General features: G+C 43.4%; 1 protein-coding gene across 1 annotated transcript in view; it reads right to left on the bottom strand.

Annotated features, from left to right (window-relative positions):
- Positions 1 to 6,318: 6,318 nt before the first annotated feature.
- Positions 6,319 to 16,209, bottom strand: part of LRP4 (LDL receptor related protein 4) — a 49,074-nt gene continuing 39,183 nt past the window's right edge. The window contains exons 35-38 of the mRNA XM_058527015.1: positions 13,817 to 13,884; positions 12,917 to 13,004; positions 11,342 to 11,483; positions 6,319 to 8,811 (exon numbers count right to left, since the gene is read on the bottom strand). Coding sequence (XP_058382998.1) covers positions 8,479 to 8,811; positions 11,342 to 11,483; positions 12,917 to 13,004; positions 13,817 to 13,884 — 631 coding nt within the window. The 3' untranslated portion in view covers positions 6,319 to 8,478. The remainder of the gene's footprint in view (positions 8,812 to 11,341; positions 11,484 to 12,916; positions 13,005 to 13,816; positions 13,885 to 16,209) is intronic.

Below are 16,209 nucleotides of genomic sequence, written 5' to 3'. Positions count from 1 at the left end.
TTGGCGAGGAAGGATCTGTAAAGGGGATGGACTTTTAATCTGGGATTTAAAGGATATGTAATTACCAACAGGCTGAAAAATGGAGAGGGGACGGGTAAAAGTAATAAAATAATTTTTTTTTATTGATCAAATTGGCAAAGATTAAAAAGTTTCACAACCCTTGCTTGGCCAAGAGTTGGAGAAATAGATACTCAAACTCACTGTTGGTAAGAGTATAATTGGTGCAAACTTTTAGGAGGACAATTTAGCAGTTATTAAAAAGTAAAATGTACATAATCTCTGGCCCAGTAATGTCACTGTTATGAATTTTTCCTACGGATCTATGCATGTAAGCATAGAAAAATGTACAAAGACATTCACTGCAGCACTGATAGAAAAAAAAAACAACCTGGAAATTACGTATTCATCAATAGGGCACTTGTTACATAAATTTTGGTATATCCATTCAACAGAATACTATGTAACTGTTAAAAAGAATGTGGTTAATCTATATGTGCTGGTTAGAAAAACACACAAGCAGCTAGAAGGATGTGCAGCTATGACATACAACTATCTACTGGGGCTTTGCAGGGAAAAATAAATAAATAAAATTATATAAAAAAAAAGAAAAACACACAAATTTTATTTAATTGAAAAAAAGCCAGTTGCAGAAAAGCGTATATGGAATGATTTTATTATATATGGTTATAAATGTATGTGTATTTGTGTTCATACCTGAAAATGATTAGAACATTCCTGGAATTTCAAGATATCAATAGGAGTGGGACTCACTAGGGAGGGAAATGAATTATTTACCATTGACATGTTAATATTTTTTAATAAAAGGAGCAGGGAGAATGTGTAGTAGCAGGAAAAGTATGGGCAAAGGCACAGAGACAAGAAAGTGCATTGTGTGTAGGGAATTGAATATGTGGGTTTGATTTTAGAACAGGGTTCATGTTGGGAAGTAGTGGGACACAAGATTGACAGAGAAAGCTAGGAACAATTCTTGAAGAGTATTGAATACTAGGGTAAAGAATTTATACTTTAAGTAGGCAGTGGGGAGCTATTGAAGGTTTCTGAGCAAGGGAGTGACAAAATCAGAATTACACTTTAGGAAAACTCATTAGCTTGATTGTCTAAAATAGGTTAGAGTTGGGAGCCCAGTTTGGAGTCTCATATGAGGTAACAGCAGTGGAAATGATGAGAACAGATTCAAGAAAGAGTGAAGGATTTGGCAACCGACTAGATTAGGTACAAAGAGGGTGGGGCCCATTTAGGGAGATGAGTCAAAGAGAGTGCCAGGATTGGAGCCTACAGACTGGGAGGCAGTGATTGCCCAAATGGAAGTAGAAAGTCAGGAGAAGCCAGTCTCAAAGGGAAGGCAAGAAGTTTATTTTAGACCTGTTTACTTTTAGGTCCCAATGAGACATTCAAATGGAATCATCTAAGTAGGCCTAGGAAATACAGGATGAGAGCTGTGAGAAGAGATAGGACTCAAGTGATATAGACTTAGGAATCACCTCCATAGAGTGAAAAGATGAAATGGTAGTAGACCACAGAGTGGGAGAGTGGAGAGAGTGAAAAGATGGGAGATGAGGACAGATCCATAGGTAGAGGAAGGAGAAAGGAACCAGTAAGAGCAAAAAGTTCACAGTGACCTTTTGAGAAATGGATTAGGAATATATAGAAATAGTCTTCTTCAGTCATTGGTCATTGGCATGTTTACTTTATTTAAATATTACCAGAAATAAACTGAAGATTACATTTAAGGAGAGGGTGATGGTAACCTGGAATTTGCTCAATAAAGGATGTGTGGAGTCTGGATCCTGGAGAATTTTAGAACAAGATGGCAAAATCCCTTTTTGTCTTATATGGTTTAGATGCAGCCCTACTAGAAGGTGGGCATGAGATGTCTGATTCCATTCATTTATTCACTCATTCATTCAACAAATATTTATTGGGCACCTAGTATATGCAGGGACTGTTCTAGGCACTTGGGATAATCAGTGAACAAAACAGACCAAAAAAAAAACCCCTCCTCTTATGGTACTCACTTTATAGTGAGGAAACGTAGACATTCAACACATAAATAAATTATATAGTATGTTATTAGACAATATGTGCAATAGGAAAAGAAAAAAGTATAAAACAGGGTAAGAGGGATTGGGAAGTACAGTTGGAAAGAGTATAATTTCATAAAGGGTGGTCAGAGTAGGTTTCATTAAGATGACATTTGCGCAAAAACTTGAAGAAGGCGAAGGAGTTAGCCATGAGTATATCTAGAGGAAGAAAGTGCCAACCAGAGGGAACAGCTATGCAGAGACCCTAAGTTGGGAGCATGCCTGGCAGGTTTGAGAAACAGGGAGAGGCCTGTTTAGCTGGAACAGAGTAGTTGGCAGTAGGAGGGTAGTAGGAGATGAGTTCTGAAGGATAATGGAGGGAGGGGATTGGCAGATCCTGTAGGGCCTTGTAGAAACCTAATATAGTACCTTGCCTGTAGTGGGTTTCCAGTAAATGTTTGGCCAGTCATCTTTTGCAGTCCAGGATTATCATCAAATAGCATTCATCTCTGTATTTATTAGAGTGATATATGTGGCTACTTTATTCCAGGGACCTCTCAATAGTTCTACACAAGGAAGGTATTAATAGGGCAGTGAAACCCTTGTGGGCTTAGAGATTAAAGTGAATGCTGTATTTTGCAACGGGAAGCAGGAAACAAAGGCCAAACACTGTGGCTGCTGAATAACTGTGCTGGGCATTTCTGAAAAGGCTGCTAGGGTTGGGACAATGCTCACGCCCTCATAATCACAAGCTGCATTCTTGTTGAAACATCTCTACCATGAGATATGGATCCATATTTCCAGCCTAAGAAGAGCAGCATCAATGGTTAACTTCCTTTCAGCTTTCAGTCCAGGTACCCTCTGCATTATTACCTGGATTTAGCAGTGGTGACATTAACACAGATCTCAAGTGGCTGTGGGTCTTAGTCCCTTGACCGACCTCCAAGACTGCAAAGCCTATTCCAGCTTGCAATGGTTGCATTTAATAGGTGCTGGTTGAATGAATGAAGCCTTCTTTTCTTTTCTCATAGCCCATTTTCCCATAGTCCCCAACATACAGGCTGTCCAAGAACTGACCACAGAAGCATCAGCCCCACCACAGAGGAAGCAGGCAGAAGGCAGAGATAGGGACCTCGTTAGCAGGCTGTCAACAGGCTTTTAGGGGCTGGAGGGAAAACCACTGAGAAGGGCAAGATAAGTGTGAGTTCTTGGCTCTTTGTGTCTTGTAAAATGAAATAAGCAGATTGTGTAGCTTGGGGCTAACTTCAGCCTGGGTTTTTTTTTTTTTTTTTTTGTGAGGAACATCAGCCCTGAGCTAACATCCATGCTAATCCTCCTCTTTTTGCTGAGGAAGACCGGCTCTGAGCTAACATCTATTGCCAATCCTCCTCCTTTTTTTTTTTTTTCCCCAAAGCCCCAGTAGACAGTTGTATGTCATAGTTGCACATCCTTCTAGTTGCTGTATGTGGGACACGGCCTCAGCATGGCCAGAGAAGCAGTGCGTCAGTGTGTGCCCGGGATCCGAACCCGGGCCGCCAGTAGTGGAGCGTGCACACTTAACCGCTAAGCCACGGGGCCGGCCCCAGCCTGGGTTTTAAACTCAGACCCTTAATTAGGCTGTCTGGATCTGTTTTAACGTCACGTCAAGGAGTACAAAGTTGTGAGTTGGAGCCTTGACTGGAAATAAAACTCTGTTCCCTGTGCTGAGCTCTGCTTAGCCTCTGCCAGCTGGTTAACAGGAGAATGATCTGGAGAGAAAATAAATGGGCAAGAGAGGGAATGTTTCAAAACAAAGGTTGCCTGAAACATCCCCAAACACACATTCTTTTAAGTGGATTAGTGGAGTCATCTTCACATATGAAGAAAAGACATACTTATAGACTATTTCTTAGCCTTAAAAAGGGCTCAACCATATTTCTTTAATCGTTATGTCCATAAGTAGAAATAACTAAAGCTTACCGGACACCCTTGAATGTCAGTGCATTAGAACCTTGTGCACCCTCAGCCCTTGTAGATGCTTTTTCTAAGTTCCTATGCAGCACGGACTTTCTGTTTTCTGCAGGCCTAGGTTTTGGTGAAAGCTTCAATTCATGCCATGGAGACGTTTCTATGGGCCACAGAGATCTTTTCATCTTAGGTTCCACAGTTGGTTCATACAATATAGAAAGAAGGACAGTGACTATATTTTGAACGTAATTAGTTTGCAAAAATATGTCCAGTTTGTTAGAATTTGACTCATCATCTCCCTGCTTATCATAAGTTGCAAGTTTTATATCCAGAGAACCAGACAAGGAACTCTCAACCCTCATTTCATCCCCAAGATTTCCTGGAAGGAAGATAAATACAAGTTTCGGGCTAGAAATGACCTTAGCAATCATCCGGTTCAGCTTTTTCATTTTACTGATCAGGAAACTAAAAGCCAGTGCATTTTCATAACCTAAAAACAGGGTGCCAGTCCTTGGTGCTGTTACTAAATACTCATTTGCCAACAGCTGCATTCTTGTCAAGAGCTGAGCCATTGGGCCCAGCCCTGTTCTCCTCTCCCATCTCCTGCTGAAGTGACAGGACAGTCACAGGTTAGCAGGACCTCTAATGTTCAGGCAGTGAATGCCTGATTAAACCGGCTGACGTGGTCACAAGGTGGCAAAATGCATTCACCCAGAAACATCTCGTTTTCCAAGCAAATGGTGTGTGTGCAGTGCATTCATTTTTTCTTCCCATTTGAAAAGTTCTTCCCGGGTTTCCAGCTCAGGTGGTCACTGTTCATGGCCTGGCCCATAACCCTTGAAGCTTGGGGAGGGGGCACTTCCTACAAGGATATAGGCTGATGCTTTAGGCTGAATTTCACTGCTTAAAATGTCCTTCTTGGGGGCCGGCCCCATGGCTTAGCGGTTAAGTGCACGTGCTGCACTACTGGCAGCCCAGGTTCGGATCCTGGGTGCGCACCGACACACCACTTATCTGGCCATGCTGAGGCGGCATCCCAAATACAGCAACTAGAAGGATGTGCAACTATGACATACAACTATCTACTGGGGCTTTGGGGAGAAAAAGGGAAAAAAAGGAGGAGGATTAGCAATAGATGTTAGCTCAGGGCCAGTCTTCCTCAGGAAAAAAAAAAGAGGAGGATTGGCATGGATGTTAGCTTAGGGCTGATCTTCCTCACCAAAAAAAAAAAAAAAAAGGAAAATGTCCTTCTTTCTCTGTTGTGAGTTTTTTTTTTGAAAAAAGAATGGTGGAGTGAGGGGATGGTTGTCCTTGGCTATTCCACTTGTTTTTGTTCTAGCACACCTATCCCTCACCAAAGTTGGAAGAATTATACAGTGTCATTTATACTCAGATCTCTTGTCATTAAATACAAGAGTCTTCAGTCTTTCTTGCTTTCTTTTTCTTTGTTCTTTTTGGGGGTGGTGGTGTTGCTAGACTCTAAGCTCTGTTGTCAGGCTTGGGCAGTACCCGGGCCATGGTAGGCAATGAATGAATGAATGAACGAATGGGAACATTATTCTATAAATGGTGTGTGGTTTAGAAAGTCAACTATTGAGCCTTGATGTCAAATTCTATATCTGGCATTGAGACTTGCATGATTCCCACTCTTCATTGAGAGGTATCATGTCCAGAGAACCTGAGAAGGGAATCCCCAATTCCTTGCTCTAGCCTTGAGATGTAGTGGATGAGCTCTGAGAAGACAGCTTTTTAAAAATAAAAGGAAATTTAGTGTTCATTTGATCCATTCTCAGAGTAACTATGAAACTTGACAAAGAGAGCTAGTGGCAAATCTGAGACTGGAATTGGCTCTCCTGGTCCCCATTCTGGTACTTCTCTTACTACATCAGACAGTTTTGCCAGTGACCATCAGTGCAAAGCAAATTCAAGTTCTGTGACACTGAAGCCCTCATAGACCTAGCACAGGAATAGAAGATGTATGGTATACATGCCATGACACTTCCTTCCAGATCCCAAAGGAGATGTCACTATTGATCATAACACTTTTCCCACTGAGTCTGGACAGGACCCTAGGCAGCCGCTACCAACTATTCAGAGTTGGCACTCGTAATGAAATCTCTAGAGGAAGTAAGGATTTCATAAGCCAATGAACTCTGGTCTTGACCTATGTTCTAAAGATGAGCTGAACCTCCAGCCAGGAACCTCACTGCCTGTATTGTACTTCACTGTCCCCACATCCCCAAAGGACTCAGAGGTGATGTCTGCAAGCAGGTGGGTCTGCCAGACAGAGCAGGTGCAGTTATTAGTCATGACTCCAAGCCAGGCAAGGTGATTAACAAAAGCTAAATTTATATTAAATTATCATAAAGTCCTAAAATACTGAACATAGTGGTTAAATAACTCCAGAAAGTCCAATCTCTCCAGTGAGTAACGTTAAAACCATTACACATGAGCGTGGGAGAATCACTTCCATTAGTTTAGGACAGAGAGATTCTGCTTTTTACATAGTAAATCAGTGCTCAAATAGATATTTCTTCAAATATGTCCTTTCTACATTCTGAGCAGCCCAAGTGCAATAAGATCTTCCCCCTTCCCAATCAAGAAAATGCCACTTTTCTGCTTTCCCCCAGTCCCCAACCGTGAGTCTGAAGACTCTAAGTGCCCCTTCTTTTACTGCCCTGTCAAGTGTCAAATGTCCCCCTCTCCTCCTGGAAGTGGCACCTCACCTTTCCCACTTCGTGTACAGGAAAAGCCTTCTTGGCCTGGCCTGGCTGTCCCGTGTAGGCCCAGACCTGGGGCTGACGACTGAGAGCAGGGCTAACGGCTTCGCACCTGTCTCTAGCAGTCTTAGAATTGACCAGAAAAGGTTTGTTCTTATCCTCCGTTCTCACTCACATGTTTGGTAGCTGATTTCTCAATACCAATAACCACAGATGTTTCAAATCAGGAAACTTCCCCTAGAAACCCTCCCCTTCATCCTCAGCCCCTGTTGTCCTCTTCTGTCGCATCCGATTCCGGGGTGGGAGAGATCTGGATCTGCCCTGGGCTGAGAGGGCTTCATCAGGGGTTCTCTCTGCCTTTCTACTCCTTGCCGCCCACTTTGCATCTTTATTTAGCCCTCCTCACCACAGGTGCTACAGGGCTAGGTCAGAAAAAACAAATTGGCCAAAAAAAAAAAAAAAAAAAAAAGAGCTAGGTAGACGTTTTAAGACAAAAAAAAAGTCTCAACTCTCCTGATACTAGTACGAGACACGTGCCTTTTGTGGGAATAAGTATGACCCAAGTGATGGCATCTCAGCATGGAAAGCAAGTCACTTAGCTGAGAAGAGAGCTGGAATGGGAACTTCACCACGCATAGCCAAAGGCTCCCTGTCCACTAACTTAGATCCCTGAGCACTTGAGAGAGAACACAGGAGGGTCAACCTCATGGATACTTCCCTTTAGGCCCTGGCTGCCCCAAGTCTCTGACCTGATTGCTCTTCTTGACCATTTATGAAAACTTCCAGCCCGTCTTTGAAAAGCTGTTTCAGGATCTCTGTGCTCAGAATCCCAGAGGAGGAGGGAGAGAGGGGCAGAACACTAGGTTCAGGTGATACGTGGCGTGTGGTCTCGGCAGCGCTTCTTAGATGTTGCAGAGACTCCGTCCTTGGGGCTCCTCATTCACTCAAGCCACTAGCTCACAACCTGGTTACTGAGAGTCAAAGACTTAGAAAAGGTACTGGCCAGTGGTGGCACCAGGAGGGAATTCATATCAGCCAGCTGCCATGTGATAGGGCCCCCAGTCGTCTGAAGGCAGAAACGGCTCCAGACATTCTAGCAGAACAGCTTGAGCCACACCCGGATCTCACCAGTTGAAAAAACAGCAACTCTTAGAGTGAGAATAAGATCCATTGCCAGCAATGGACAGGACATCCAGGCCCAACTACCCCTAAAAGCTTTTTCATATTACCAATGCACTTGAGGCTGGAGGTTTCCCAGATGCCCATACCAGCTGGGCTGACTCCTCCTCCTCCTCCCAGCCTCTATCCTTCATCTCTCCCTTTACCCTTGACCCCCTGCCCAAGCCCCTGGTGGGCAAGTTCTCTCAGAGAAGCAGTCAGGCCAGCTCCGATCGGGGAGAGTGCAGTCTTGGGTCATTAGCTCTTGTGGAGCAGGCACCGAGGGTACCAGGGGAAGGGGAGGTGGAGCTGTGTACTGACGAGGAATCATTACTGAGCCTAGTTTCAGGGGGCTCAGGACGGAGTGCAAGAGGCGAGGTTCATGGTAAAATCCAGGTCTAAGTTCTTGGGATGCGCCATCATGTCTTGTGCACAGGTGGTTATGGACTCAGGCGGAAACAACTCCCGTGGAGGGCTTGGGAGCGGTTATGGGGTAGGAGGAGGAGAAGCAGGACGAGCACACAGGAAGGAGGCCTGTTGTATAAGCGAGCACAAGGACTGAAGTCCATACAGGAGAAGGAACAGGCAGGGAGGGGAGGGAACGTGGGCCTTTAGACCTGGCTCTCCGAGGAGAGCTTGCGTTCATGTTTCCAGCCTGTGTCTGGCAGAGAGCCCCGTCTTTCCAGAGTGGCTGCGGTATGGACACTGCTACACTCAGACTGCTCTTCCTGCAACAGCTGCTCCGTCTCTGTGTCATCCAGGGAGCCAGAGCTGGCCTGGATGGACACTGTGTCTGTCTTCATGCATACGTGATCCCGAAGAAGGCCCCCCCGTGAGCTGCGCAGTTGCTTGAGGTCATCCCACTCTGCATCATCCCCAGACAGGAGACAGATTCCCTCTACAATCTTGATCTTCTCCTTGGTATAGTTATGGTCAGGTCCACCCTAGGGCGGAGAGTGGGGAGACATGGTCAGTTAGTTGGTTCTCTATAAAGGATCTCATGGTGAATGAAAAAAGGAAATGGATGGGGTAAGAGTGGGTGTGAAGAATGCAAAGATCCCACAAACAAATGGGGAAACTTGGTCAGCACAAATATATGAGGCTTAGTCTAAAAGGAGAGGAGCAGTAATAATTATTACTATTAGCATACAGGGAGGAGGGAGAACCATGGCTTCCAGTCCTGCATCAGCCACTCACTGGCCATGTCACCTTGGGCAAATTACTTAACATCTCTAAAACTCGGTCTCCACATCTGCAGTGTGGGGAGAATAACAGCATCCATATATAACCAACTGCCGTGAGGGTTAAATGAGGCCATACATGGAATGCAATTAGTAGGTGCCTGACACATAAGAGGCACTAAATCATGTTAGCTGTTGTTACATTGTCATTGTGGTTTGTTTATTTATTGGTGAGGAAGATTGGCCCTGAGCTAACATCTGTGCCAATCTTCCTCCATTTTGCATGTGGGTTGCCACCACAGCATGGCTGACGAGTAGTGTAGGTTTCGCCCAGGCCAGCCCTGTTATTGTGGTTTATTAATGGGACATCATGCTGATATACATAATCAAAAACAATTGACAAAAGCATTTAAATGTGCATTTATTCAGGATTTTAAAGTACTTTTGTGCTATTTTATTCTTAATTCTCTTCTTTCTAATTTTGTTAAGGAGAAAAGTTTTGGGAGGTAAGACAGGCGGGATCTAGAAAACCCTCTTATTTGGGTTCTAAGTGTCAGCCACAGGGGTCCTGTAACCTATAAGCTTTTGTGGGAGGTTATTCTGGCTCTGCTCCCACGAGCTTTGGGGCCATTTCCAAGCAACCTGGGATGGTTCCAAGGACAGCCTTAAGTTCTACCCAGCTTTCTCCCTTTATGGATTCCTCAAAGGGTAGCCTTACTCCTGGTTTCTGGGGGTTACCAACCAACATGCCACCACTGCCAGGAGAAAATGGGCCAAGGCTTGGGTTCTGTCCCTGGGACAGCATCCCTGCCAAGAGCCCTGCAACTGCTGCCCTATTTTAGTAACAATTCAATTCCACAGATACTTATTGAGCCCCTACATTAAGCAGGACACTTGGATGATTACACAGTATAAAACATGATCCCTGCCCTCTGGGAGTGACAGCTCCCTCCATCAAGTAGAAAGAGACACAGACAGCACACAAGCACCCATGCACACACATACACGTGCCCAGTCACCCAGCACACCCTCCAAGCTGAAGTTAGTGTAAGAGCAGATGCAGGCTACTCAGAGTCTTCAGCACCGAGACACACTAGGTAAGTTAGGGAGAGGTGGGGGACATGGCACTAGCAATTCGGGGGACACCACTCCCTCTACAAACACACAGGTACCTGAAATCAAGAGGAAATCAGAAGAGAAAGGGTGAAAGACTATCAGAGGGGTGAAAGAGCTGCTGAGGAAAAAGCATACAACAGAAGAAACAGGTCACATCGTTTTAAGTTCTAACCTGTGGCTCTTACTGTGGTTCTTTTCTGGGGCATTGGGCACTCCAGGAACCCAAGACGCTTCAAGAGTCTTTCTCTCAAAGATATTAAGCGAGAAGGAGTCTACCAGCCCTAAAACTGTAAGCTGTCCTTGCAGGTTCTGTTCTGGCTTGTGGTGGAAGTTTTTCATAAGGGAATTCATGGATCCAGAAAACACATGATTATTATGTAAGGTGTATTCATTATGCCTGGGAGCCCTGGAGGTGTGAGGGCAGGTTCTGACTGTGCTGGACAGGCCAGGAGAGGAGACTGATTGGGGTCTCATAAGGGGTAACTTCTGAAGACAGGGTTACGAGATTTTAGAAAAAACGAGGGCCACATCAGACTAGGAAAATCTGAAATCCCAGGCTATAGATCCTGGTGGAAATGGGACTAATTTTTATGCCTAAACATTCAGCAAATAATTTTTCACTGAAGCAACAAAGGAGTTAAAAAAACAAAAGCACATAAACGTTCAGAATTCTGGAGAAATTTCTTAAGACTCTGTGATAAGAGGAAGAATAGCAAAAAACCAGCCATTCCCAGCCATAGGTGCCAACAGCTTGGATCAGAGGTTAGAAAAGGGAGAGTCCAGGAGCTCTTGGGTTTTTGGGTGTTGTCTAGGAGTCCAAGGTTGTTTCAGAGGGGCCACAGCCTCACTGCAGGGGAATGACAACTCCAGGGGGGAAAGAATCTCTAAGCCTGGGAAAATGTCCCCTGGCAGGGAGGTGCCCACTCACATGCCTTCAGACCTAAACCTTCTGGAATCTGTTTTCTAAACTTGCTCTCACTGGGGTCCCTCAAGCTGGTCCCTCAGAGATTCAAGACCTCTCTAGAAATCCAAACCACATTCAGTTCTTCTGTTCTCTAGAACTTCCAAAGTGGTAGATGGGACTACCCAGTATCCCTTACTGATCTATTCAGGCAACTGAAGAATAATCGCCCCAGCCCCACCCCCAAAAACCTTGAATATAAATTTTAATTTTTACCTCTTTCTTATAGCACAGTTGATTGTACATGGCTGGTTTTGGGATTGCTTCAATTTTCACTTCCTGAGTGGAAGTTCGGTAGGAGGGGTTGCTGTAGGTCAGGTTCCCCATTCCTGGATCAGTTAACTTGGATTTTTTATGTCTTTAGGAGGAAAGGTGATAGGAAATTAGTTCAGATCTTTTGGGGGGTGATATCTAGGGAAGTTGTAACACGAGTGTGGTAGGCAGCCTCTAAGATGGCCTCAGTGATCTCCACCTCCCGGTACTCACACCTTCTGATTCCTCACCCCACGAGTATGGGCTGGATCTGGTGACTCACTTCTGATGAACAGACTATGCATAAGTGATGGATACTAGATTAGGTTACAGAGAAATTTGTGGCTTCCGTCTTAGGCTGCCCTCCCTTCCTCACTCTCTCTTCCTCTTGCTCTGGGGGAAGCAAGCTGCCATGTTGTAAGTAGTCCTATGGAAAGGCCCACAAGGCAAGGAACTGATGAGGGAGGTCTCCAGTCAACAGCCAGCCACAGCCTGTGAGAAACTGAATCCTGCCAACAACTACATAAGTGCTCTTGGAAGGGAATCATTCCCCAGCCAAGCCATGAGATAAGACCACAACCCTGGCTGATACCTGGATTGCAGCCCAGGGAGAGACTTTAAGGCAGAGGCCCCAGCTAAGCTGCATCCAGATTTCTGACCCACAGAAACTGTGATATAGTAAATGGTTGTCATTTTAGGTTGCTGAGTTTTGGGGTAATTTGTTACACAGCAATAGATAACTAGTACACTGAGCTTTACAGTCAAGACAGATCTGTGTTTTAATCCCATCTCTGTAACTTACTAGCTGGGATCTTGGTGGACATAAACTAAACTTTCTGAGCCTCAAATCCTCATCTGTAAAGTGAGGAATAATAATCACTGTATTACAAGGTTGTTGTGATGTTGATATATATTCATTAAATGGTAACTATTATTGTTATTATTATTATTAGCAGGAGCCACTGTAGCAAAATCCTGACATTTTTGCTGCAAGCTCTGTTTAAAGTATTTGGGGGAAAACAGATAGAGAGAGGGTCATAAAAAGAAGATTCTAAATTGAAAATGACACGCTTCACCTTCCCAGGATGATCCATACCGAGCAATGATAAATCAACCAGTATTGTAGTAAAGGGCTGTGTTTATGTGAAGAGAAAATCATTTCCAACTTCAATGGTTTGAGGTAGTGTGGGGTAGTGGAAAAAGCAAAGATGCTAGAGTGAGTCCCAGCTTTGCCTCTTCCTGTGTGATTTTGGGTAACACCCTCTGTGCCCTCAGCCCTAGTCTATAAACAACATCCCAAGGGTTGCTGTGGTCATGAAATGAGGAAGCCATTTGAGCTGTCACTGGGTAAAAAGAGTAAGTATTTGGGTTTCTGCCCCTCCCTTCTGCTGCTCTGACCAGGGACCCAAGGGTCAGAAAGTGACCCAAAGTCCTTGAAATGAGGCTGGTCAGAGGTCAAATCTGTGGATATTCAGGAGATCTCAGACAGGCTAATGAGAACCAGTGAACACATGGCCCCTGCAGCAAGGCGGAGGTTACCTGTACAGCATCAAAGCTGCAATCACCACCAGAATCAGCAGAATACTGAGGAGTCCACCGATGACATAGCTGACATGAAGTCCTTCCCCTAGGAAGAACAGAGAGATAGTAGTGTGAGAAGTGGGAAAATGGAGGGCTCCTTTTGTAGGTGTTGGATCCCACACCATCTGAGGATAGCTGAGGCCTCCTTCTCAGAGGATAGGCCACAGGAGGCGGGGATAGAGGACTGAAAAGAAACCTATGACTCTGTCAGCATCTCTAATCCCAGTTCCACTACTTACTAGCTGTGTGACTTAAGGCAAGATGCTTAACTTCTTTTTTTTTTTGTGAGGAAGATCAGCCCTGTGCTAACATCTGCCAATGCTCCTCTTTCTTTCTTTTTTTTTTTTTTGCTGAGGAAGACTGGCCCTGGGCTAACATCCGTGCCCATATTCCTCCACTTTATATGGGACGCCGCCATAGCATGGCTTGCCAAGCAGTGCATGGGTGCGCGCCCAGGATCTGAACTGGCAAACCCCGGGCCGCTGCAGCGGAGCACACGCACTTAACTGCTTATACCACTGGGCCGGCCCCAAGATGCTTAACTTCTAAGCCTAGGTTTTCTCATCAGTTAAATGTAAATAATAAATTGCTCATAGGGCTTGTAGAGGTTAAATGAGATGTGTATATATTTATACATATACGTACACACACATGCACACATACGTGGCTCAACAAATGCCTGGCATGTGGAAAGCACTCCATAAGTGACGGTTAATGTGATTATTCTTTCTATGGATTTAGTCTCAGAAAAGGGTTCATCAACCCCAAAGAGTCGCCATGAAGGTTCTGGAAGCTATCAGCGGAGACTTAGATTCCTTCCATCTTCTTTTTCAAAACAGTTGGGCACTCAGAGCTTACCTGGAGCAGCAGGTATGGCCGCATTGGAATGTGCACAAAGGCCCAGCTGGGCATCCTTTTCGGAGCATCTGTGGGGCACAGAAAACTGAATGTGAAGCCTACTTGTATTTGACAAAGATCTTGCCTTGCTCCAGGAAAGCGGGAAAGTCCTGTGATCAGGGTGACAGGCCTGGGAGTGGGGCTTTCAGATGTGAGACTGTATCAGATGGGAGGTACCAGAAGCACGGAGAGAGCAGGCCCAGGAAACACAGAGAAATCAGCGTGAGTCACTGTCTTCAAGATGCTCTATTGTGTTTCAATGGATTTTAAAATATGTACTCTTCAAAAAGGAGAAACAGGATTAGGAGTGAGCTGGAAGTCTGCTGAAAGAATACTCAGGACATCAAGAGTAGGCTTTATTCAACTACCAGGAGGAGTTGGAAGAAGCTACCAGCCAAGCAAACCTGATTGGATAAAGATCATCACAAGATCTAATTAGACCTCAAAAAAAATTTGTTTTTCTTCCCTTCATTCTTTCACAAGGGAATATGCAAGACATCCAGAGGGAGAGCCCAGAAAACTAACCTTAAATGCTAAGAAAGCAACTTCTTTGTGGCTCATCATGAGCAGGCAATTAAAGGCATCTCCTAAAAGGCTAGAGAAAAGCTACTCGCAAGAGCATTTGAAACCACAACGTGTCGAGTGTTCAAATAGAACTCTGACAGCAAGAAAATATCTGAGTAGGGTTCAAAAGTTTTCTAAACAAACCTAAAGAAAATCAGATTAATAATGATTGACAGTACTTAACAGTTAGTGAGAAAGGTACATGTTTCTATCTGGGTGTTTGCTTTTCTATATAAACTCTTCTAAAAAAGAGAAAATGGGGCATATAGAATGAATTTGATCATGTGCATATCTTATAATTTTAGGAACATGAGTCTAGAGTTCTTATTTGGGATTATTAGTATGTTTCTGCTTTCAGAATTGAAATCAAGTGTGAACTATCTTTTGAGTTACAGTTGATATTAAAAGTAAAGAGACCAATATATTACAATGAAAAAAAATTGTTCTAATAGAAAAATGTCTAGAAAGATAGATATCAAAATAGTAAGAATAGGAAACAAAAACACTATCTTGAAAAGATATCTGCACCTCCATGTTCAATGCAGTATTATTTACAATAGCCAAGATATGGAAACAACCTAAGTGTCCATTGATGGATGAATGGATAAAGAAAATGGAGTATATGTATACAATGGAATATTATTCAGCCATAAAAAAGAAGGAAATCCTGCCATTTGTGACGACATGGATGGACCTTGAGGGCATTATGCTAAGTGAAATAAGTGAGACAGACAATGACAAATATTGTATGATGTCACTTATATGTGGAACTGAAAAAAAAAAAACCAAACCAACTCATAGATACAGAGAACACATTGGTGGTTGCCAGAGGTGAGGGGTAGGGGCTGGATGAAATGAGTGAAGATGGTCAAAAGGTACAAACTTCCAATTATAAGATAAGTAAGTCCTGGGGATATAACATACAGCGTGGTGATTATAGTTAATAATACTGTATTGCCTATTTTAAAGTTGCTAAGAGAGTAGATCTTAAAAGTTCTTATCACAAGAAAAAAAATTTGTAACTATGTGTGGTGATGGATGTTAACTAAACTTATTGTGGTAATCATTTTGCAATATATATGTATATCAAATAAAAATATTGAGTAATTATATATGGGGATATGGGTACTTATTTCTTCTTTATTCTTATCTGTATTTCCAGATTATTTTTTGTAAAGCGTAAATAAAAAACATAGCTATAGAATTTCTCTAAATTGAATGTAACATCATATTTCATCAATTTTAAGATGTGCATTTTTTCTATATTCTAACATCTCTGAAATAGGAATGTGTCTTACAATCAATGGCATCTCACAATTGCTGTTAGTCATGTTTCCAGTTTACTCTCTTAAATCAGGATGCATCTTAAATGGATAGCACCTTCAGTTTAATGAAATATGATATTTTACACTTGATTTGAGAACCGTTCATGGTTATGCTTGCTTATTTAATACTGGTGTGTGTGCATGTGCACACACATACATGCATGTGTGTCTGAGTATTAGAGGTCATTATAAACTAAGGCCATCACATCCCTAGGGATGTTCCAAGTCATAAAGCCACAGCCTAGAGACTACTATGGCTTGGTGGCTTCCAAGTAAACTGTAGGACAAGACCATATACTAAACCTATTATGTGAGAGCAAATGTCACAGAAAGAAAGGAAGGAGGAATGCCATGTAGGAAACTCCTGAGTGATTTCTCTCTAAAGCTGCTCCTAAAGCTTCTTGCCCTCAGAGCTAAAAAGAGAATCACTTGCAACAATCTACAAGTCTAAAGATCATCTCCAGT

Source organism: Diceros bicornis, chromosome 31 (genome assembly GCF_020826845.1).
Source record: "Diceros bicornis minor isolate mBicDic1 chromosome 31, mDicBic1.mat.cur, whole genome shotgun sequence".
NCBI lineage: Eukaryota > Metazoa > Chordata > Mammalia > Perissodactyla > Rhinocerotidae > Diceros > Diceros bicornis.
This window is presented reverse-complemented; position numbering and strand designations above follow the sequence as displayed.